The 23467-nt window shown below is 55.3% G+C and overlaps 8 protein-coding genes across 8 annotated transcripts; 3 read left to right on the forward strand and 5 right to left on the reverse strand.

Annotated features, from left to right (window-relative positions):
* Positions 1–360: 360 nt before the first annotated feature.
* CCOS01_05685 (serine carboxypeptidase) lies at positions 361–2402 on the forward strand (the record flags this gene model as incomplete). The annotated part of the gene is made up of 3 exons (XM_060453862.1): positions 361–503; positions 633–993; positions 1050–2402. The coding sequence occupies 3 exons, from the start codon at positions 361–363 to the stop codon at positions 2400–2402; spliced, it is 1857 nt and encodes a 618-aa protein (XP_060315634.1).
* A 665-nt stretch (positions 2403–3067) lies between these two features.
* CCOS01_05686 (anamorsin family protein) lies at positions 3068–4251 on the reverse strand (the record flags this gene model as incomplete). The annotated part of the gene is made up of 2 exons (XM_060453863.1): positions 3068–3387; positions 3501–4251. 2 exons carry the CDS (start codon positions 4249–4251, stop codon positions 3068–3070), a joined length of 1071 nt encoding a protein of 356 aa, XP_060315635.1.
* Positions 4252–6204: 1953 nt separating this feature from the next.
* Positions 6205–8406, reverse strand: CCOS01_05687 (U3 small nucleolar ribonucleoprotein Mpp10; the record flags this gene model as incomplete). The annotated part of the gene is made up of 1 exon (XM_060453864.1): positions 6205–8406. One exon carries the CDS (start codon positions 8404–8406, stop codon positions 6205–6207), a length of 2202 nt encoding a protein of 733 aa, XP_060315636.1.
* A 1264-nt stretch (positions 8407–9670) lies between these two features.
* Positions 9671–10469, forward strand: CCOS01_05688 (flavoprotein; the record flags this gene model as incomplete). The annotated part of the gene is made up of 3 exons (XM_060453865.1): positions 9671–10004; positions 10074–10153; positions 10209–10469. 3 exons carry the CDS (start codon positions 9671–9673, stop codon positions 10467–10469), a joined length of 675 nt encoding a protein of 224 aa, XP_060315637.1.
* A 772-nt stretch (positions 10470–11241) lies between these two features.
* Positions 11242–11910, forward strand: CCOS01_05689 (glutaredoxin; the record flags this gene model as incomplete). Its single annotated transcript, XM_060453866.1, has 3 exons — positions 11242–11268; positions 11361–11637; positions 11738–11910. The coding sequence occupies 3 exons, from the start codon at positions 11242–11244 to the stop codon at positions 11908–11910; spliced, it is 477 nt and encodes a 158-aa protein (XP_060315638.1).
* A 709-nt stretch (positions 11911–12619) lies between these two features.
* On the reverse strand, positions 12620–14707 carry CCOS01_05690 (gamma-glutamyltranspeptidase; the record flags this gene model as incomplete). The annotated part of the gene is made up of 4 exons (XM_060453867.1): positions 12620–13930; positions 14015–14364; positions 14460–14478; positions 14543–14707. 4 exons carry the CDS (start codon positions 14705–14707, stop codon positions 12620–12622), a joined length of 1845 nt encoding a protein of 614 aa, XP_060315639.1.
* A 2787-nt stretch (positions 14708–17494) lies between these two features.
* Positions 17495–19285, reverse strand: CCOS01_05691 (pantothenate transporter liz1; the record flags this gene model as incomplete). The annotated part of the gene is made up of 4 exons (XM_060453868.1): positions 17495–18118; positions 18175–18672; positions 18757–18949; positions 19053–19285. 4 exons carry the CDS (start codon positions 19283–19285, stop codon positions 17495–17497), a joined length of 1548 nt encoding a protein of 515 aa, XP_060315640.1.
* A 1893-nt stretch (positions 19286–21178) lies between these two features.
* Positions 21179–23114, reverse strand: CCOS01_05692 (multicopper oxidase; the record flags this gene model as incomplete). The annotated part of the gene is made up of 5 exons (XM_060453869.1): positions 21179–21337; positions 21400–21701; positions 21760–22463; positions 22525–22726; positions 22790–23114. The coding sequence occupies 5 exons, from the start codon at positions 23112–23114 to the stop codon at positions 21179–21181; spliced, it is 1692 nt and encodes a 563-aa protein (XP_060315641.1).
* Positions 23115–23467: the final 353 nt, after the last annotated feature.

Consider the following 23467-nt stretch of genomic DNA (forward strand, 5'->3'; position numbering starts at 1 on the left):
TTCAGATCTGAGCTGTAACTTCCGCTCTCTCGCCTTGGGGTCCACGGCTCAGGTCCTACTCCTGGATAATTCAATCCAACTGCACCTTGACCATTTGCGCATCGTTCTTTTTTTTCCACTTCTCCTTCCTTTCCCATCTTTCTCTCCCTCCCGAACGTCCGCCCTCCCTTCAAACAACCACCTTAATCTGCAAAACACGCGTCCGTCCTGCTACGGATCGTGGACTTTCTCTTCTTCGACCTTTTCATTGTTGGGGGGAAAGACGACGCCTCTATGAAATCGCGGGTTGGAACACATCCGTAACTCTATCTACCTAATCCGACCCAGGTAGCCTCGGGGAGGCCACACACTTCCCCCATCATGGCTATCCTCTCGATGGTGCCAGCGATCTTGCTTGCGCTGGCATCATGGACGCCCGCCGTCGCCGCCCAGAGCGCCGCCGATTACTTTGTCCACGAACTGCCCGGCGCACCCAAGGAGCCTTTTATTAAGATGCACGCTGGGTACGTTGTTCTCCGAAGTTGCCGCGCCTGCAGCACTTCATCATTTTCCCTTTTTGATCCCTGTGGAATAAACGAAGAGGCATTCGTAAACAGGAGAGCTATCCAAAGCTGACGCGCGTTTCATCACAGCCACGTCGAAGTAACACCAGAACACAACGGAAACCTCTTCTTCTGGCACTTCCAGAACCAGCACATCGCCAACAAGCAGCGCACTGTGATTTGGTTGAACGGCGGTCCAGGATGCAGTTCCGAGGATGGCGCCCTGATGGAAATCGGTCCATACCGAGTCAAGGATAAGGACAACCTCGAGTACAACAACGGCTCATGGAACGAGTTCGCCAACCTGCTCTTCGTCGACAACCCCGTCGGTACCGGCTTTAGTTACGTCGATACCGATAGCTATCTGCACGAGCTCCCCGAGATGGCCGACCAATTTGTTGCATTCCTCGAAAAGTGGTTTGCCATGTTCCCCGAGTACGAACATGACGACGTGAGTATACTGTATTTGAAACGCAACTGCTTAGAACTGGGTTAACAACTCTGCAGCTCTACATCGCTGGTGAATCGTATGCCGGTCAGCACATTCCTTACATTGCGAAGCACATCCTTGAGAGAAACAAGAAGCCTGGCACGAAGCACATTTGGCAGCTCAAGGGCCTGATCATGGGCAACGCTTGGATTTCTCCCAAGGAGCAATACGACGCCTACTTGAAATACGCATACGAGAAGAAGCTCATCGAGACGGGATCCCCTGTCGCGTTGAAGTTGGAGCAGCAATGGCGCATTTGCCGCACCTCGCTGGCCGTCACAAACACTGTCGATTTCTCCGAGTGCGAGGCTGTCTTGCAGAGCTTGCTCGAGCAGACCGCCAAGGTGAACTCCAAGGGCGAGCGCGAATGCATCAACATGTACGACATTCGCCTCCGCGACACCTACCCCTCGTGCGGCATGAACTGGCCCCCAGACTTGGTCAACGTTACTCCCTACTTGCGCAAAACCGAAGTTGTCAACGCCCTGCACATTAACCCCCAAAAGAACACCGGATGGAAGGAATGCAACGGTGCCGTTGGTGCCGCTTTCAGAGCTCCCAACTCTGCACCGTCGAGAGATTTCCTTCCCGATCTCCTCAAGGAGGTTCCCATTGTTTTGTTCTCCGGCGCCGAGGATCTTATCTGCAACCACATGGGAACTGAACAGATGATTGGCGACATGGAATGGAATGGTGGCAAGGGTTTCGAGCTTACTCCCGGCAACTGGGCTCCTCGCCGCGACTGGACGGTCGAGGGTGAAGCTGCTGGTTTCTGGCAGGAGGCCCGCAACCTCACCTACATTCTCTTCTACAACTCTTCTCACATGGTGCCCTTCGACTACGCTCGCCGAAGTCGCGATATGCTTGACCGTGTCATGAAGGTCGACATCAGCTCTGTTGGCGGCACGCCTACCGACTCCCGACTCGACGGCGAGACCGGCCCAGCCACCTCGGTCGGCAACATTGGCAACAGCACCTCCGACGACGAGGAAACGCAGAAGAAGCTGGACGATGCGAAATGGAAGGCATACTACCGCTCGGGCGAGATTGTCCTCATCATTGTTATCATCGCAGCGGGTGCTTGGGGTTGGTACGTCTGGAAGGAGCGCCGCAAGCGCAGGGGATACTCTGGCATTATGGGCAACACCCCTCCTACCACTCAAAGAGGCGCCGCGCGTGGTCTCGAGGGATTCCGTGATCGGAGGACTGGTCGTGACGTTGAGACGGGCGATTTCGATGAGAGCGAACTGGACGACTTGCACGTAACGACACCAACGATGGATAAAGACCGCTACAGTGTGGGAGGCGATAGCGATGATGAGGCTCATGAGAAGCCCTCCAGAGCAAACGGCAGCCGCTCAGCGCGGTAAGAGAGTCAACGGCAGCTTTGCAATGATATGCGAGGTTGGCACAGGTCGAACACTATCATTGATGCTCCTCCAAACAATGCATGGAAAGTCTAGCGAAGGTTATCTTTTTTCAAAGGGCAGAGGATGAATGAACATTAGGCTTCAGCACGGAAACGGAGTTTTATGCGATGTCTGAATAAGGATAGAAGCAAGAAGATATTTTTTTCGTTCCATAGGGAAAATTTGGTTATTTTTCGTCTTGGCTACGGCCTGATACTTGAAGGATGCATCTACAGTTTCCCCATGCGAGTCGTGCCTTTGTCCTATGCCAATGATTTGTATCTCTTCTCAAAGTCTAATCAGACTAGAGTTGTCCATTTTGTCCTACGCCCAAACGCCCTCTTTCTCAAATGAAAGCGCCCTTTTGAAAAGTACCAATTTGACTTTGTTCGCCCAATGAACCGAACCGCCACCCAATGATTTGATGTTCCCCCAACACCCTCGTGTAAAACGACGTGCATCTTGCAGATGGATATATGTGTGTGTGTTGTATGTGCCAGGCTTTCCCTTCCGTACCATGACTTTGTAAACGCCAGTCGATTGTCTTGTTGTTGTTGTCCCCGGAAAAAAGAAAGAGTATTGACAGTTGAAGTGTGTGAGATGGGAGAAAAGAGTTGCCTTTTTTTTTACAACTGGATATCGTTATTGAGGATCCGCACCTCCTCGCCGGGCTTGAAGGGCGGGAGACCGATGTAGGGGCAGCCGTCGCACCGGAAGGCGTCGCCGAGGGCGCAGTTCCCGCAGGAGCCTACTTTTCCTTGGACGGTGAAGTCGACCTCGGCGAGGTCGTCCGCGCCGAGCTTGACTGCGGCGGACGCGGCGGCGAGGGCTTTGTCGGCGGAGGCGCGGGCGGCGTCGTCCTCGGCTGCGAGGCGCTCTGCTAGGCCGCAGGTGCAGTCTTTGCAGGCGCGGCGGCGTTTTCCTGCTTTGGGGGCGCATTCGGGGGCTGTTTTGAGGGGGGTTTTGTTAGTTGCGTTGCTGCTTTGGGGGGAGGGTCCCCCCTTGAAGAGGGAGGGAGAGAGAGGGGAGAGGAAATGGGGTGAATGGGAGTTGACGTACGGATGTTGATGGGGCGCGAGAGGTCTGCGTCCGTGAGGAGGGTGTCCTCGTCAATGAGGTCGTCGTCGTCGCCGTCGTCGTCCATGTCGAGGTCGTCGCTGAAGTCGACGAAGCCTACGCCCGCGGGGGGCGCGGAGACCGGGGGCGCGGTGGAGGGCTTGCTGTTCAAGGACACGGCGCCTCCGTTGTCGAGCGAGACGGCGCCGTCGCCGTTGACGACGCCGAGCTTCTTCTTGTTGCCAAAGCTCAACGAAACGACCTGGTCTTCACCGTAGTCCGGCTTCGTGAAGCCGCCGCCGGCCGAAACGAGACCGGCGAGGACGGCCTCGCGCGCGACGGCGGGGTCGTTTGCGAGGTTGCCGCCGTCTTGCGCCCTGACGTGGGCGCCGGGCTTGAGGGACTCCGCGACGGCGGAGAGGACCGCGCCGCGGTCTCGCGCCAGGAGGGCGGTGGATTCGACGCGGGAGCCGTCCGCGTCTGTGAGGACGAGGACGGCGTCGTAGGTTGCGGGGGGGAGGGCGACGAGGCGGGCGGCGAGGCGGTCGAGCATCTGGAGGTCTGTTGTGGCGCGGTCGTGGGTTGCGAGGAGGGATTGGAGCTTGTGGGGGTGGGACGCTACGGAGGGGGGCGCGAGGAGGAGGGTGCGGGTTGGGGAGTGCATCGCGGGTGCGGTGGTTGCGGTTGTGGTTGTGGTGGCGGGGGTGAAGTCGAAGTCGGGGGTTGTGTCGAGGGTCACGAAGGAGGGTGCCATTTTGGGGAGATGGGTGACTCTTTTGGTGGAGTGCGAAGTGTTTTTTTCTCTTCGTTCTTTGCGGTGTGTGTGAAGATTGTCGGTGGGAGACGGGGGGGGAAAATGTGAAGGGGGTTCGGGAAAGGTTGTATAGGATAAAGAGAGGTTGTGCGGTTGCGTTCTTTTTGCGGAATTGATTTGAGGAAGTTCCTGGCTTGGATTAGTCAATGACCAAGAAGGACGGCAAGAGAGAAAAAAAAAATAAAAATAAAAACCACAAGAACTGTGTAGCGGGTTGTGAACGTACTGTAGGATGGCGGTGCTTGATAAGCGTGGAAAGGGTGAGGGGTCGGCGGGGTGGACACTGTAATCTGGCAAGGGTTGTCACACGGTATTGCGTAGGTCCTGGTTCTGGCGGTGGGTTTGGTTCGGGGTCGGGTACGGGAGTAGACGAGGATTGAAGTGAGGCCTTCTTGTTGTATGTCGATGGACGTGGAGCGCGTAATGGGAGGGGAGCGGGAGGAGAGGAGGGGGGGGGGGGAAGGTAAGTAATTAAGTGGACGTCGGGAAAAGGGTCCTGGGACGGAGATGTACGATTCTTTGCCTACAGATCTTTATCAGATCTCTTGTCTCTGTTGTGCTTACGTTTACGGCGAAAATGAAGAGGCAAGGTACAAATATGTAAGGCAAGGTAGGGTGCCCGTGGATTTAGGGGTCCGAAAGCGGCGGCTAAAAAAGCATCCCCGCCCCCATCTACGCAATTAAAAAAAAGTTGACACTCACAATCACGAGCATGACATAGATGGGAAAAAGGCAGACACGGCAGACGCCAGAGTGACAGAAGCGACAAGGGGGTGGTGGTTGGAAATGCTGACGCTGCATTACTCCGTACATACGGAGTACAGTTACTCCTAGGACCTCTGGGATGGGGACAAATTGGCCCAACCAGCGATTCTGCAATCCTCATTTCCAAACAACCACCCTTTCTACCTTTTTAACTCGTATTTCCTCGGCGGATACCCGCTGCAAATTCTCACTCGTAATGACTTTTCTCTTAGCCTCTTTCTTCCCCCAAAGGTGTGGGCGGCAAGAATTGGGAGTCATGGACTGGACTGGACCGCACAGGGACCTGACGGTCGGCGCCGCGGTCAATGCACCGTGGCCACAGTGGGAATGACCGCTGACCAAACTGACAAAGGTGCATTCTCCGCAAGGTCATTGGTCGACTACGAAGTATAACCCCCCCTTGGCGATGTTCATCCCTGCCCGACCAAGTCCCCCTTGGGCTCTTCTCGGGCTCCCCTTTCGCGGGGTCCAGTTCTGCAGGACTGTAACCCCCCTCCAGTGGCCCCCCTCGCCATTCGGACTTGTTCGGCGCTGCTGCAACCTGCGATTCGGAACCCTGATTAAGCAGATTCTGCCGGGATCGGGTCGGATTGCTCCCTTGAGTAAGGTAAGGTTCGACACACGGGAAATACGGAGTACCAGAGCCGTGTTGGCCGTTTCTGTTTGTCATCTCGTCCGGCCGGCTGCGGACTGGTTCCCTTATGCCTTCCTTGGCAAACCTCCCCCCGCGCGCGCGCGCGACGATAATCACCGTCGGCCTTTATGGCCTGCTACGCCTTTACCTACCTTACCTACCTATCTTGAGGTACCTTAAGATAGGCGAGGAAACTAGTCCGCTAGGTAAGGGTAGGTAGGCAAGTGAGTGATGTCAAGTCCATTGCCAAACTTTTGATTCGTCCCCAAGTGACCGGGTACTATATGCATTGTGATACATGAGAAAATTACTCGCTGGAGCTTTTGTCGTCTTGTTCTCCAGACGTCGGTTCCAATATCCCGTGAGCCTCAACGCCGGTCCCGGAAAGTTGCCTCCTCTATAGCTGCTCCACATCTCGACAACGACGACGACGACGACGACGACGACGTCGACCGCAGCGACAACATGCTCTATGATGTGACTCGTGAACCCCTCTACAACTTGAAGCTGCTGCTCGTCGCCTTGACCTCCGCCTTGGCCTTGTTCCCGTCGAGCCCGACAACCTCGCCCTTGCGGTTGATCACCTTGACCCCGCCCTTCTTCAAATCCGCCATCGTGTCCTTCTGCATCTGCGCCTTCTTGCTGAGCGGCTTCTTGTCCGTCCCGCCCGCCTTGCGGATCCTCTCCTTCTCCCGCCGGCGCCGCCGCGCCTTGTCCTCCCGCGACATCTCCTCCCGCGCCATCGGCAGGCCGCTCTTGCCCAGCACCACCTCGCCCTTCTCCGCCGTCTCCCTGCCGGCCTTGTACACCTCCTGCGGCGCAATCATGCTCTGCCCGCCGCTGACCCCCTGCGCCGTCGCCGGCTGCGCGTCCTCCATCGCGATCGTCGCCGCGTCCGACACCACCGTCAGCGACGGCGCCGCCGCCTTGGGCTTGTAGTGCCAGTTGCTCAGCGAGTCCAGCTTGGCGCTCAGGTCCTTCCACATGCGCTCGATCTCCGCCTCTTCCTTGGCGAGCTTCTCGTCCGACTTGCTGACGTAGTTGTCCGGGTCCGCGTTCTTGATGTGCTCCTCCTCGTAAATCTCCGCCAGGCCCTTGCCGGACTTGGAGTCGTCCAGCTCGACCAGGCCCCGGCGCGTGTTCTCGGGCATGTTCTCCGCGCCGGGCCGGCGCCGGGTGACCTCGTCAAAGTCCTGCGCCAGGATCCTCCGCTTGATGAGCTCCTCGATGCTCTCGCTGACCTCGGCCGTGATGATGGGGACGGGCTTGCCCAGGTGCTCAAACGACATGTCCTCCTCGAGCAGCGAGTTCATCGGGCGCTCGGCGGCGGACGCCTCACCGGTCAAGGTCCACTGGCGCTTGGCGACCGACTCGGCCTCGAGCTTGCGGATCTCCTCGGCGAGCTTGGCCTGGCGCCTCTCGTGCGCGGACCGGCGCGACCGCGGGTCGCCCGCCGAGGCGTCGGACAGGGCGTCGTCCGAGTCGTCTCCGTGGTCAGAGTCGTCGTCAAAGAGGTCCTTCTTGACGTCCGCCATGGCGCGCTCGACGTCCTCCTCCTGGACTGCCTTGGGCGCGAACCGCACGGACTTGTTCTTCTTGTATTTGCCGTCCTTGGACGCCTTCTTCGCCGGCGGCGCGAAGAAGTCCTTGAAGTAGATGCCGTTCGCGTTGAACTCCTCCTCCTCGTTGTCCATGGCGTCGTCCATGTCCTCGTCATCACTGGCACCCTCGGGGGCGTTGAGGTCCATGTCGCCGAATGTGGGCCCGTCGTCTTCCGAGTCCTCCTCGTCCGAGCCGGCGTCGTCTTCCATATCCATGTCCGTGTCCTTGTTTTTTGATGAGCTGGACTTGGCTGATGGTGCCATGGGGTCGGCGTTCCAGTCGATATCTTCGTCGTCGCTGTTGGCGTCCGTGTTGGGGTCTCCTCGCGCATCCTGCTCTTCGAACCACTGGGTTTGCTTGTTGAAGGCGTCGATTGAGAAGAAACCGTCGTTGAGACCGTTGGGATCCTCAACGTATTCCTCCTCATCGTCCTCTTCTTCCTCGTCGTCTTCGTCCATGTCTTCGAGATCACCCGTGAGACCCTCAACGTCCGAGCCCTCAAGCTCCTCCGCATCAGAGTCCTCTTCGACGTCCTCCAGATCAGAGCCTGACAGCTCTTCCTCGTCACTGGAGCCCTCTTCGTCGTCGTCGATATCTTCGGAAGCCGTCTCGAAAGAGAGAATAGAGCTCTCTGAACCATTGTCCTCGTTCGTGACAACCTCATTCCGGTCCTCGAGCTCCTGTAGTGTCTCCTTGGAGTGGTTCAAAGCGCTCTGAATGATACGACGGGCCTGCTGCCAGACCTGGCTCGTCTCGAACCCGTCGACATGGACCTTGCGAATCTTGAGAACATCGGGTCTCGCGCCGCCGCCGTCAGCCCGCTTGCGCTTCTTCGTCGCCTCCTTCAGCAGGCGCAGCTGCTCGTCGCTAATCTGGCCGGCGAACGCATCGAGCGTGTCCTTAACGACCTGCAGAGAGGCGGACGGGATCGCGGGCGGCGGCTGGAGAAAGGCGTGTCGGTTCTGGGCGTCCAGGTTGTCGAAGAGGGCCTTTACGTCGACGACGCCGCCGTTGGGGAGCTGAGCGGCCATGCCGGGCGCAAATGTGAGGGTATTTGACGTCAGGGAGGAAGATGTGCTGCTGCCCGCCGCCATGATACTTTTTTTTTAATCGTGGCTCGCTCCCTCGGAATATGCGTGTTTCGGCCGTGCAAGAATTGGACTTTTTATTTTTTTGGTCGGACATGGGCTTGCGCTCTCCGTCAAAAAAATTTGGGACCCCGCAAAACGTCCGGGTTCGTGGGTCTAATCATGATTGGCCAATGAGATCTACGCTGCCTGTCAAACCGCGTTAGCTAATCGCTACAGTTCATCCGTTCTGCACCCTTTTGGGTCGGCAAGTATGAAATGATAGTGACATTCGCCATTGATTGCAAAGTGCGATCACTTGATGGCAGTATGTAAGACGATTGAATCAAAGTCAGAAGAACCTTACACAGAATCTTGTCAGCCAGCTTGGATAGCGAAGTCCGAGGGACCAAGATTGGTTCAGATTGACCCCCGCCACTTTTATAGTCCAAACAAGTTGCAGTAATATTGAGAAGCTTCTAAGACGAATACCTGCATGAAGTTCGTGTACTTTGTTTGCTTGTGCCAAACGTCCGTCGTTGAATGCCCGCTGCTGCACTGTTGGTAAGATTCCAGAACGTCCCGGCGCGGTGGTGGGGCCGATCTGATCCCATGATTGAGGTACCTCCGAAAGATTACTAAGAACGGCGAGTCCCCAACGGCCTCGACTTACACATCCCAGCCCGTCGGAACTTGCTTCGTCTCACACACTACTCTGGAATCCAAGGTATCTATAAGCTATCGGTGCCAGATTCTCACAAGCCAAGCTCCTTGTCTAGCCAAAACACTATAGCAGTTTTGTCCCAAGAAACACGCGCAAATCGGTCTCACACGTAAGTCTTCCTTCTGGTTCTGACTCTAGAGTGGAGAAGCACCCAGTTGAACCCTTGAGCTCTTGTTACACCTTTGCCATCTTGAAGCATCTCCTGCTTTCATCATCATCTTTAGGATGCCATGGAAATATACTCTCAGTTTCATCTCGCTCGATCATTGGAATGAGAGATTCAATCACGGTATTCCCCATATGACTCACAAGCTAAACCTCTGAGCAGCACCGTCAAAACGAGGCGCGACTTCCCCCTTAGACGCACTTTAAGTGAAAGGAAAAGAGGCTTAAGTTTGGTTTCAGTTTGACGAAAGCACGCCACGATCAGAGAATCCGCTATTCGCGGAAGGCGACGGATAGCCACGTTTTGGCACTCTCCGCGTCCGCAACGACCATTTTCCACGGCGTACACTGTCTAGTATACGTTACTGTCAGAGACTCTACAGCGTCCAACTTGACTTCAAAATGTCCAAAGTGGGCGTCACAGACGATCCGGCCGCAGCAGTCGCGGCATCCCGCTCCGATGGCAAGACCCATCTTCTACTATGCGCCAGCGGCTCGGTTGCCACAATCAAACTGCCCAACATCATCAAGGCCCTCGGCCACCACAAGAACCTCGCCATCAGAGTCATCCTCACGGCTTCGGCAACAGAGTTCCTGAACGGTTCAACAGAGGAGCAGCCCTCTCTTGCCGCAATAAGAGCACTGCCGAATGTTGAAGGCATTCACTTGGACGCGGACGAGTGGGTGCAACCTTGGCGGCGGGGTTCGTCGATTCTGCATATCGAGTTGCGGCGGTGTAAGTCGAGATATTTCTGTGCCATGTTTTCACTTGCTCGCGTTTGCTAACGTCTACTTACTCGTGCAGGGGCTGATCTAATGCTCATCGCGCCACTCTCGGCAAACACATTGGCTAAAATCGTCAACGGCTTCTCAGACAACCTTCTGGTGAGCATCGAACAACTAATATTTACGTACTGCACCGTTGCTAATTCTTCTGTAGACGAGTGTGGTCCGAGCATGGGATGCGGATGGACTCATCGACGGCCGGAAGAAGAAGATCCTCGTGGCTACCGCGATGAACTCGGCCATGTATGCGCATCCCATCACTGCAAAGCAGGTCAAGGTGCTCGAGGAGGAGTGGTCGTGGTTTGAGGTGTTGAGACCGATTGAGAAGACGCTTGCTTGCGGTGACACGGGGGGCGGTGCGATGATGTCGTGGGAGGACATAGTCAAGGTGACGGAGGCAAGGCTTGGCCTGTGATACCGTGTCACATAAGAAGTTATCGGAAGAAATTCAAATGAGGTTGTCCTCTTGGTGTGTCTGATCTCATTTGTATGACCGTTCTCTCTTTAGCTCACCTAGCCATCAAGGCATTGAGAAAATAGATAGAAACGAAAGCAGTAAGTGAGAAGGCCACTTGCGGATGACGACAGGCACGGCGTGGAGACTTGGTTATAGCACATAGTCCCAGCAAGCACGGCATTCTTTTTAGATTGCTTCTGTCAAGTTCTTGTTCCACGTATCTTTTCATGCTGTACGAAGGCGGTTACCCAGTTGCCCCCCCCCCCCCCCCCACCCCTACGATGATCCATGGGTCTATAACCAACAAGATATGTTAGACCGAATCGCTATGCATGTGCTACGTATGCACATAGTGAAGGAGAAGATCCGTCGGTTTGGAGCGGGCTGAGCGAGAGGAAAAGAAAGGGGGCGTACTGTAATCAATCAGGCAGATTCGTTCGTTCAACGCCTTTTAGAATGATCGAGAGAGCAGTCAGAATCAGAGTACCCGAGATGGGTATCGTGAGCTTGGGCTGGGGGGATGACATTTGCCGTACACTGATTGGCGCTCCGGGCAGCCCACATGGAGTCCGACGTCGGTGACGTCGGTGAGCAAAGGCCCAAGCTCCCTCACCGGGAACCACACCTCGGATTACATCACCCATTCCGCAATCCCATGACATTTTCGCATTTCTCATCAACTGCCTCCCCCCGTTGACCACCCCTTCAACACACCCACTCCACAGCCAATATGTTCTCAAGGACGTTCCTCCGCTCAGTGAGTTCAGACTCGATTCCAAGAATAGTCTTAACAGCTCTTACCGTCCTGGTGCGCAATCGCTAATCATTGGTGTGTTTGTCTTTTCACAGAATTTCGCAAGGCAAGCCGTCCGGCCGGCGGCGCGCCCAATCGCCTTCCGGGCCCCGCTCCCCTTCCTCACCCAGCACCGCCTCATCTCCGACGAGACGAAGCAGGCCATCGAGAACGCCGTCGGCTCCGCGCCCGTCGTGCTCTTCATGAAGGGAACCCCCGAGACCCCCCAGTGCGGCTTCTCCCGCGCCTCGATCCAGATCCTCGGCCTCCAGGGCGTCGACCCCTCCAAGTTTGCCGCCTTCAACGTCCTGGCCGATCCCGAGCTGCGTCAAGGTATGTCGATACGCTCTGCACAGCAACTCGAAGCAAACGCGCTGGCCTGGACTTTTGCATTGGAGTGAACGGAACGCTGACCTTTGGTGTTTGTGAATAGGTATCAAGGAGTTCTCTGACTGGCCCACGATCCCCCAACTCTACGTCGACAAGGAGTTTGTCGGCGGGTGCGATATTCTCGTTTCCATGCACCAGAACGGCGAGCTGGCCAAGCTTCTCGAGGAGAAGAAGGTCCTTGCCGAGACCGAGGGCGAGGGCGAGAAGAAGGAGTAAGAGCAAAGGAAAGCCAGAAATCCCGCGCTGGAAAAGCGTTGAGAATTGTACAACTGTATCATACTAAAGGAAAGCGGCAAGCTATGCGTGGATCATAGCCGGAGGAAATAGAGTGGTATTTATTGGCAAAGACCTAAACACTTTTAATCATGTACTCCTTTTTACGCAGCTGAAAGTCATGTTGAAAGGATGATGTGGTAGGTGGGTGCGGCGATGCGATCCCCTTTTCCTCCTACGCAATCAAGTGAAGATATCGCGAGAGAAACCCAGAGGCTGGCGTTTCGATACAGCGAGATTCTTTCGCGCAATCAAGATCCAAAGGCGAACCTATTGTAACCGATAGGCACCATCGTTGGTTGGCATGCTGCACGGAGGCAAGTGACTCAAAGAAGCAAAAGACGGTTCCTCGATAATGGGATCGAACAAAATACTAAACGTCGAAATATGATGTTCGAAGGGACTGAGATCCACACTCGGGTCTTCTCCCATGAACCCCTCGGCACCTACCCCGAGTCGCTTAGTGATAGGTTTGAACGCTGCGTCGAATATACGGTGACCGGGTGACTAGGAACCTCAATGATGAATATGGGATGAATACTATGACAGTCGTACCTTTCGAATGACAGAAGACTAGCTCCAGTCCCATTTTCCACATCATGGTCATAATATTACGGCTACAAATTATCTGAAAACTCGACCTCAGGGCACCTTAGAGTGCCGGGTACGCAGCACCGTCACCGCGCGGGTCACTTCCCGCAGACCACACGCCCGTCCCCTCAACCGTATCGACGGTATGTCTAATGATCTGCCCGCGGCCAAACAGCCCCCTCTCAGATCCGGTAACCACCTCAACCTTGTGCCCGAGCTTCCGCAGACCCTCCACCGTCTCCTCCGGCATGCCCTCCTCCACGCTGACAGTCCAGTCAAAGTCGGCGTCCCTCTCGGGCAGGCCCGCAACGATACACACGCGCGGCGCATCGAGCGTCTGCTGCGGCGTGAGACCCGCGACCAGCTGGCCGAGGAGGACCTGCACGTGGCCCTGGGGCTGCATGAACCCGCCCATGACGCCGAAAGCGCTGTGCAGCGACCCGTCGGCCGCATTGGTCACCATGCCGGGGATGATGGTGTGGTAGGGCCGCTTCCCGGGCGCCAGCCTGTTGGGGTGGTCCGCGTCGAGGCTGAAGTTGGCGCCGCGGTTCTGCAGCGTGAAGCCGCAGCCCTTGGGGATGATGCAGGTGCCGAAACCGCCGTAGTTGCTGTTGATGAAGGACGCGGCGTTGCCGTGCTCGTCCGAGACGGAGAAGTAGACGGTGTCGCTGCTCTGGAGGGCGGGGGAGACGTGTTTGGGGGGCTCACCGACGTGGAGCTTCTGCATGGCCTTTGTCGGGTCGAAGAGCTTTGCGCGGGCGGCCGAGTACTCGCGCGAGATGAGGCCGGCCGAGGGCACGGTGACGACGTTGGGGTCCGTGACGTACCAGCTCGCGTCGGTGAAGCCGAGGCGGAGGGCCTCGATGATGGCGTGGAGGTAGGGCGCCGTGTTGTGGTCTTCTGCGGACCAGGCGGGGACGACGCCCGAGTCCTGGAGCTCCTGGATGATGCCGAGGGCCATGAGGGCGACGATGCCCTGGCCGTTGGGCGGGTGCTCCCAGACCTCGACGGCACCGTCGCCGCCGCCGCCGGAAGATGCGCCGTTGGCCTCCTTTTGGAGGGCAGGCTTGAACTTGAGTGAGATTGGGTCGACGGGCTCGCTTCCCAGCTCGAGGTGCTGGGCCAGATCGTCGAGTTCCAGGTGGCCGCCGAGATCCTTGACGACCTTGACCAGCTCTTCGGCGATGCGCCCCGTGTAGAAGCCCTTCTTGCCCTCCTTTGCGAGAGTGCGGAAGGTCTGCGCCAGGGTGGGGTTCTTCATGATCTCGCCGGGGTTGGGCGCTCTCACGCCGTCTGACGCCTTGGGGTCCTTTTTCAACATCTCTGCAAAGTTAGGAGACGCCTCTCTGATCTGAGGCTCTGCTGTGTTCCACTATCAAAGGTTTCAGTAACCACATCTAGATAATTATCTACACACGACTTGAAATCTGGGATCATAGAAGATTTGAGAACGTACGTAGTGGCTCGTCAGCTCCGAGACGGGGAATCCCTTCTCTCCTAGCTCGATAGCCGGGGACAGCACACGCTCGAGGGAGACCTTGCCGCTGCCAAAACGCTCAATGGTGTCGACCCAGCCTGAGGCGGCACCGGGGACGGTCACGGCGTGGACGCTCTTCATGGGGATCTTGCCCGATGCGCCCTCCTTGATGCCGAGGTCCTTGCGGATGGTCTCGAGCGTTGACTTCTGAGCCGAACGGCCGGAGCCGTTCATGGCCGAGACCTTCTTGGTTGCTGCATCGTAGAAGAGGATGAACATGTCACCGCCGATGCCAGTGGAGCACGGCTCTGTCATGTTCAGTCCGGCAGCTAGAAACAAGGCATATTCATTAGCGATCTGGTTTCACTTTTCAAAATGATTGCTTCATTTCGAGGACGCCGATAAACCGGGTGGTTCGACTAACCAACTGCAACGGCGGCATCCTGATCACTTGCTGTTAGTCTTGATCGTGGATATATTGACTCGGCAGAGTGAGGCGCGACTTACAGCGGCATTACCGCCAGCTTGGAGAATTTCGATACCGCATTTTGCGGCCAGCGGCTGCGTGCATGATACGATTCCCTTTGTGCTGTGAACGACACTCCGTCGGCTAGCGAACTTTGAGAATTCGCTTGCTTGCGCCGAGTGGAGGGACTCGCTGGTGAGGGGCATGGTGAGTCGCGCGCGGTGCGGGGTTATCGATCGCGATAACCGATAGGGAACGGTGGTGATGATGAGATGGCGGGGCAAGTCTGAATAGGGGGCCAGAGGACGTATTATGAGATGAAAGGCGATGTTGTTTCAGTTTCTTTGGGAGAATAAATAATCAAAGGTCAATGATTTGTATGAGACCTCTGAAAAATGTAGATGGCGTCTGTCAAACAAGGGCGTAATGTGCAGCGAGTTCGGAGATGGGAATGCGCAAGGACAGGTACACAGATAGATTAGTCCCCCTTAGTCCGGGTCCAGGTTTTCGGGGAATCTAGCCGATGAAGAGGGATCAGGTTGTCCAGTCGACGGGGGATATAATGCCGGTAGTCGGTTAAGGAGGAGCAGCAGTCAATAGGATAGGTCAGAACTTGAGCGTTGAAGATATAATGATCCTGTACGTAATGCCTAGGTTCAGGCTTCCCAGGGTGGTTACCGAGAGAGGTAGGTCGATAAGTGAACGGCGCGGTACGGAGCAGGATGTGGACGGGGAAAACTGGCGCTAGTGGAGTTTGTGCTCCGCATGAGAAGCCCACCCGGGGTAGATGCCGAGAAATGAGGATGCTCGCGAAGTTGGCAACTCAGTTGACAAAGTGAGTAGTGCGTGAGTTCAAGTGTCCCGAGCGAGAGTGAAGTATGGATGTCGACACGGGGCGCGGAGGAGTCTTGAGTGATGACTTTTGATTTTCAGAAGAAAGTCTGTTTATTCAAGTGACATGTTGCACGTCCTTCATTAGCTAAGTAGCCAAGATGGAATGGCAGATGGAGGAGAACAACTTATATAAGCCATCCTTAGAATGTATTTAGGTCATTCATTACACGTGGGACTATCCCACGCGGTAGGACATTGTCAGACAAGCGCAGGGAGGGAGGGGTTCTCTCAACATCTCAAGTATCCGGTCTGGGAAGAAAAGACCCCGAAACGGTCTCTTTTCAGCACTGGCGTTCCCACTGTAACGCCGCACCGGCGGCCGCCGCCGGCAAAAGGTCCGAAACTCGGGGCTTGTTTCAACGGCGCCAGTGTGGCATTGTAGCACGGTCGTCAACGATGGAGGAAGTGCAGTGGTAGTTGTAATCAGAGCAGCAAGTTGTCAAGCGAATGGGGAAAGTCTAGAAATGAGAAATTGGAATTATTGAACTTTCTCATGTACATCCCATCCTTTTCCAGCAGTCACTTGGGTTCGTCATCCCATGTTCTTGCCCGTCTTCCTTGTTATGCCCTCGGCGTCAGAACCTCATGACCAATCACCCAATCCAGTACTGCACTCTTCCGTCATATAGCAAGTTGGACCCAAACAGGCGGATCATCCCGCCGGTTGTAAAAGCCTACGACTGCGAACTGACACCCCGAAACGTGGGTCTGATCCGAATAACGATCGCGAGCCCAGCCAAGCCGGACTTTTAAACTCCTTGCCCAGAGAACTAGAACCAAATAGCCCAGACACCCTTCTGCAGGAAGAAAACCTCGTCTTCTAGAACGAACTCAAAAATAAGCAGTACTGGATGGGCGCAGGGATGGGAGCTCTAATTCGCATCAACCGGCTCTCCCCCTCCAACTCAATCAAGACCTCCATCTTCTCCAGAGCAGAGGAAGAAAAGGACAGCGTGTCAGTGATTCGCCGTTGGAAGAACCCCAATGAGGGCAGCCTATGCGATGAAAGTGTTTCAGCTCATCTAGGTGTTCTAATTGCGCTTGTCGTCTTTTGTCCAACATGTTCATGCAGCACTGACTCTATACTGCACACGTCGTCTGGTCGTCAGGATGATTGGGCAGTCACATGCTTGTGACATTGACTGACCTACTAATGTGTGCGTGAGGCAATCGAGATCGTTCCTCACACTTTTGGCTCTCACGCTCCACCAACTCTTGAGTCTGGCCGTAGTCTCGTAGATGCTGGCACCATCTCTCAAAGAATCCGTCATTCTAGGTAACACCTCTTGCTCTGGCCTGGGAAATTGCTCAACCTGCGATTGGCTCGACAGCTCATGTGAGAAACAGACACTGACAATCTCTTCAATACAACCTCGATGGCCTTGAAACAACGTTGATTTCCTAAAGTTGCATCCGGGTACATTATAATGCTACCCACATACCTCTGGAGAATTTCTCTCTGAGCGCTGTCAGCTCATTGTCGTCCGACTGATACTTCGCGACTCGAAACCTCGAAAACTGTGGTCAGCGAGCCAGCTGGTCTCATGTTCTTGTCTTCTGATGTTTTTGCAATGTCCCATAGAATTGGCGAATCCAACTTGAGATGGTGTCTCCCAACTTCGACCCGGTGCGCTTTGCGTCTCTAGCCCTGATGCTCTAGTTTGATCTTTGGAAACGAAGGCCATTGGAATGATATGATGAGGGAGCATCTACCCTGATGTCGAATGAGTTGACTCTGCCCTCGCAACCGACGATACTGAAGCCGTAGTGGACAGTTTGCTTGATCATCTGGGGCTCTAGCGTCTATTCACAACATAATTGACTGATAAGAGTTCTTATAACAGGGAGTTTTGAGATGCGTACCTAATACTGGACTACCAGCCGCATTATAGAAGATTAAAGTTACTGTGACCTGCGTAAGCAGGAGGCTATTCAGGGGTACCCTTATCATTCAACATCGAACTTGGCTTTTCTTTTGTTCGGGCTGGTTAATAACGACTATCTACAAACCTATCAGGTCATGTCTAGCGCGAATCCCTACATTGATTTCTCTCCTTGCTGGATCTGCGCACTCCTTTGACAGGATTCATGTCAATTGCTCATATCTTGAATCGGAATCCATGCGCCGCCGCCTCTCCCGGCGCAGCATTGATAGCCCCCTCGACGTGCTCCCCCCTCTCCAACTTGCGATTCAACCCCACCAACACAAACCTCAATACCGTCGCCGCGCAAATGGCAATAAAGCACGCAACGCAGTTGTGAATAAACGCCGCCGTGTACTGCGGGCTATCCTTCTTGGGGTACAAGTAACTCGCGTAAATACTACTGCAGTTACTAACGGCATTTATAAACGCCAGCGCGGCGGCTCTCTTGGCGGGAGGGCGCGGCAGGGTGTTGCTGATCCAGGCCAGCGCCGTGGTGTAGCCCGTGTAGACGCCGGGAACGAGAAGCATCATGGCGACGTAGCGCGGGGCGGTCGCGTGCGTTGCGGCGCCGAGGATGAAGGCCGCCATGGCGACGCAGAGGGGCACGACAATGTGGAAGTAGCGCTCGCCCGTGCGGTCGGCGTGCCAGGCGTTGATGCAGGTCGTGATGACGCAGAGAACGTAGGGCGGGCAGGTCAGGAGGAGGGAGATTACGGAGTTGTAGCCGAGGGTCTGGACGACGGTGGGGAAGAAGTTTGTGATGGAGGCCGAGGCGACGATGCAGAAGATGAGGACCAACTGGAATAAAGTGTGTTAGTCCATGCAAATGAGGGAAGAGTGGGAATATGGCTTACCAGAATCCACGTCTTGACATCCTCCAACGCCGTCTTGAACCCGTGCCAAAACGTCTGCTCCCCGCTATTCTTCCAATCATCCTCGCCGATATCCTCCTCCAGCCTCCAGACCGCGAGCGCCGTCTCCTCCTCGCTCAACCACGACGTCGTCCGCGGAAAATTGGGCAGCACAAAAAAGGCCGCAAACGCAACGCCGACGGTCACGACCCCTTCGATGAGGAACAGCCACTGCCAGGCGCCGAGCCCGCGCGCGCCGTCCATGTTGCCCGTGATACCCGCCGAGATGAGGCCCGAAAAGGCGCCCGAGATGAGGGAGCCTGTGTAGAGAATTGTCGTGCGCAGGCCGAGCTCCTCGCGCGTGTACCAGCAGGAGAGGTAGTACAGGCAGCCCGGGAAGTAAGCGGCCTCGACGAAGCCGAGGACGAAGCGGATTACGAGGAGGCCTGCGTAGTTGCGGCAGGCGGCTGTCGCGGCGGAGATGACGCCCCAGATTACCATCTGTAATTTGCGTTTCGTTAGCAATTTATGGAATGGCATTTGATTGTACGGTTTCTGAAGTGGAATAAGCGAGTTCCTACTTACACATGTTGGCAGGTACAGCGCAGGCTTCCCAATCTTATTGAGAAACAGATTCGAAGGCACCTGCATGAGAAGATATCCGACAAACAAGATACTCACAGCCGTCTGGAACTGGTTCGAATTCGGGTCGAGATTGAGATCCCGCTCCAAACCCGCCAGACGCGCCGCGGCGATGTTGTTCCTGTCAATGTAGTTCCTACGAATTCATAGGTCAGCAGATACTCTCGGCCAAGAACCGCAAAGCAACATTGTATTTGCGAGAAAAATAATTAGAATAACAATCTCCTTTCTTTACTTACAAGATGTACATAAGAACAATCATGGGAAGCAAGCGAATGTCCACCTTGCGCTTCAGCTTCTTCTCAAGCTCGACGCGGTATTCATGCGACATGGCCGCGACAATGGGCGGCGGCTGCAGCCCGCGCCTCTCGGCTTCGAGAGAGAGCTTTGGCGGCACATCTTCCAGGTCGCCGGCGCGGTGTTCGTGATGTAGTGAGGCGTGGTCCACCTCGGACTGCTTCCCGTCTGCCATCTTTATTCCCCCAACAGTTGTCGTGATCTTTGGGGGAGCCTTCCTTGGAGAGTTGTAGATTGGACGGACGGTTGATTCGGGGTCTGTCTGCCCTCACAAGAACACTTCGTTTCACTCCGTCTCGCTGGTGATTGAGTATGTGCGTGACAGTAGTCCCGTCCTCAAGTAAGGTACTAGTAGGCGATGTTTTAACTCAATTGCGCAGCGGACCTACCTCTTTTTTAACTCCGCACATTACCCCAGATATGGCACATGGCTTCCCGCAGCGGAAAAAGCGAAAAGAGCGGCATGCATGGGTGGTTTCGTCCCAGCTTTTCCCCATGTCGGGATAATCACCGTTCCACTACCACCCCTCTGAGCGATGGGGTTACATATTCCCAGCCATTCACAATCGAGACCGGGGGAAAGTAGGTACTGCTTCTTGACTGTAGTGATGAAGATCTCTCCACTAGCTCTTCGTTACTGTATTCTCTCCGCATCTCCAAAGTAGTCCCCGCGGCGGTAGTCGACATCGGTCCGATAAGTACCGACTGACCTCCTCAGTCATGGCGAAGTGAATGCTCACACACCAGTGATGGAAGAATCATCGAAATATGTCTCGTTGAAAGACAAGCTATGAGATGTCAGGTGAGTAACAACCGAGTGAATCTATGAAGCTGCATCCGAATCCTTTTCCCAACCACTCGGCATCGATCACTAATTGCTTTTTTCCTCATCAATCTACCAACCTATCAAATCACACGACATCATACGAAGAGTATCAAGCCAAGACTCCATTTTTCGTTCTCGCGTTCGGAGTAAGAGTCCAGAAACAGAAAAGCACCAAATGACAGCTCAGCGTTAAGCTTGAAATGCAAACGGCTCGTTGGCCCCTAGGAGATCCCCACGCACGGAAAAGCGTTCACGTATCCATTCCATGACCATCCGAAATCCGGGGTTGGAGGCGAAATGATGCGGGGAAATGGGGGGAGAAGCGCTGGGAGTCGAGACGAATGACCGGGGTGGAGGGGCGGAGTAACTCCGCAACCATTTGCGGAAACCAAGTTGCAAGATGTATATCGAACGATTGCGGTGAAAGGGGTTACGCCAGAAAGAAAGGTTGAGTTCGGGGCGATGACGGCACCCGAAAGGGGAGCTTTGGGGGCGACAGCTTTTTTGCTGTGCCGCATGGGAACGAAGAAGCTTGATCTCTGCTCGTGACCAATCATGTCGATAACGCAGATAATTCAAGCGAACTACCCACGGAATTCGACATGTTGGCAGACTGGTCGTTGGGATATTGAAACGAATGACGGCATGGTTTTGGGTCTGTCTATCTCATGATTGGACCGGCTCTACGAGTACATATTGGGGGTGTTCAGCTAAAGCCGGCACATGGGCCGGCACGGCACCGAAACGGGAACCGAGCGTCTCCACAAAAGACCAAGAGGGTATGTTCCACTTTACCGGCTCGGCACTTTAATCAAGATGGAAAGCCGAGCGGAACCAAGCTTTCGGCCCAGACTTGCGGCTCCGCGGGGGCCGGACGACCGGCGAAGCCAGACAACACCGGGGTGGGGGGGGGGGGGACTAGAGTGCCGGGGCCGAATAATTCGCCAAAGCAATGAGGTAAAGCAAACAAAATCATCAATCAGACATTGATTCGGCCATTGGAGAGCATTCCATGGGGTTGCAACCTTTGTATTATGATTATATATACAAGATAGGAGAAATAAGGAATGTACAAAAAACAATTACTGTGTGTTTACCCAAAAACTCCCGGATTAAGAGATGGAGATCTGTGACATAGGAGAACATTTCATGACGTTATTTGTCGTTTGTTATGTGCAAGAGTGTTGAAGTGTGTGCATGTGTGCGTGTGTGCAGTGGATGACCGGGCGGAGATGGAGCGACTTAGACACCAGAGTCCTCCTGGTGAACAGACTCCTCCTCGGCATAGGTCCTCCAGTTGGCGCAGGTGCTGTTGAGGGTATCCTCGTTGGTGATGGCCGCGATCTCGGTGGGACGCTCGATGAGCTGGAGCGCGAAGCCGAGGGAAGTGTGCCAGCCAATCTGTGATAATGTCAGTATATGGGAAATCGAAAGTGTATTGAAGGGCGGCGAAAAGGACTCACGTGGCAGTGCATCAGCCAGACACCTGGGTTGTCGGTGTAGAATCCGATGACGAGGTACCCGGAGCCGGGCAGCATGGCGACGTCGCGGCGGGGCGCGTTGACGGTCTGCAGTGCGACGGAGGAGTCGTAGGTGCCCGTGGCCTGGGCGAGGACCCAGAAGTCGTGGCCGTGAAGGTGGATGGGGTGGGCGAGGCCGATGGGGTTCTGGATGATGAAGTGCACCCAGACGTTGGCCTGGTCGAGGTGGACGATGTTTTGCTGGGTGGAGAAGGTGTCGTTGCCTCCGAGGACCTGTTCGACGGCTGGTTGTCAAATGTTAGTATCATATTGCCGTTGCATATTTGTGGAAGGGAGGCTTACTAGGGTAGTCCCAGTCGGAGAGGAAGGTGCTGTTGTTCAGAGTCCACTTGAACTGGCTGCTGACGGTCTGGAGACCGACGGTGAGGGTGTCGTCGTAGGTCTGCTGGCCGGCTTCGAGAGCGACAACAGGAACGAGGTTGGACATGCTCTCGTCGAGGCAGTTGTCCATGTAAGTGTGCGCCTCGGAAGTGGGGTCGGCAGTGGAAGTAGAGTCGTAGCGGACGATGCCCTTGATGTCGAGCGTGTTCTCGTTCTCACTGCAGGTGAGCTGGGGGATGGCGCGGAGCCAGTAGTCGCCGGTGCTCTCGGTGGCGCGGACGATAACGTCGTAGCGCTGGCCGATGCCGATGGAGACGGCAGTGGTGTTGTAAGGGTTCATGGGGACGAAGTCGGCCGAGATGACCTCGAGAGTGTGGTTGTCAACCATGAACTTCCACATGGTGTCGATGGCGGCGTTGACGAGGCGCATGCGGTAGGACTTGCCGGCCTCGAAGGCCGTGGTGAAGCGGGAGCCGGCGCCGTCGTACATGCCTGTGCCGTTGATGAGACCGGTCTGGGCGCGGGGCGGGCCGTTGCTGGCGGCTTCTTCGTAAAGCTCGTCGGTGGTGCGGTGGAACCAGTCGCTCAGAACGATTGTGCCGAGATCCTCGTCGTAGGGGGCCGAAGCGGGACCGTGGACAATCATTCCGCCAAAGACACCGTTCCTGTTCGAGCTTGTTAGGTTCATGTCGAGAGATGCGAAGCTTTGTGGAACAATGATCTTACCAGGCCTGGAGAGCAAAGTGGCTGTGGTACCAGGACGTGCCGTACTGGGAAGCGTGCCAGGTGTAGGTGATGGAGTCGCCGGGAGCAGTAGGGCATTGAGTGATGGAAGCAACGCCGTCAGCCTCGTTGGTGTAGTTCTGGCGGATACCGTGGAAGTGAATGCTGGTGCCGTTGTTCTGAAGAGAGTTCTTGACGTGGACGACTGAGATGATGATGTTAGTAAACTCAAAAACACCTTAAGCTCCTTGATATCAGAAACACTTACCAACAGTGTCACCCCAGTCAGCAATGATGGTAGGTCCAGGAACAGTTCCGTTGATGGAAAGAACCATGCGCTCAACGCCGTCAGGAGCCATGGTGGTGTTCGTGACCTCGAACCAGTACTCGCGGATGACGCCCGTGTTGGGAGCCTCCTCGTACCAGTTGGTCGAGAGATCGTGGGTGCCATCCCAGCAAGAAGGGTTGAGGGCGGAGTCAAAGACGCAGTCTTGACGCTTTTCAAGTGTGCTCGGAGCAGCAGACGAAGGGGCGCCTGAGATCAAGGCAGGGAACAGGAGCGCGAAGCATCCTAAAATTGAGCGTTTATACATGGCGAGAAGCGATGTACTACAGAACGAATGTAGAATAAACGATTGGAAAGTTTGAGAATCAACGAGTGATTGTGTGAGAAACTGCCTCAAAAACGAATGAAGGCAAGATGATGATGGAAGGAAGGAAGACCGAGGCTTGAAGAAGCGAGTGATGGTGGCTAAGATAACTTTCACTCCAGAGACGGGCAGACTTGCCTCGTCTTATAGAAATCGAACACGAGCTTTCGAGCCCATCACGAACAGACAGGCTGGACGAATAGAGGGTCTCTCTCGCCAAGTTTGACGCCGTCTTGGCTAGAACGAGATACCCCGATTGTGAATCACTGAATTCGCAATCCCAACTTGCAGCGTTC

The sequence above is a fragment of the Colletotrichum costaricense genome (assembly GCF_030867565.1).
Source record: "Colletotrichum costaricense strain IMI 309622 chromosome Unknown Scaffold_5.1, whole genome shotgun sequence".
Classification (NCBI taxonomy): Eukaryota; Fungi; Ascomycota; class Sordariomycetes; order Glomerellales; family Glomerellaceae; genus Colletotrichum; species Colletotrichum costaricense.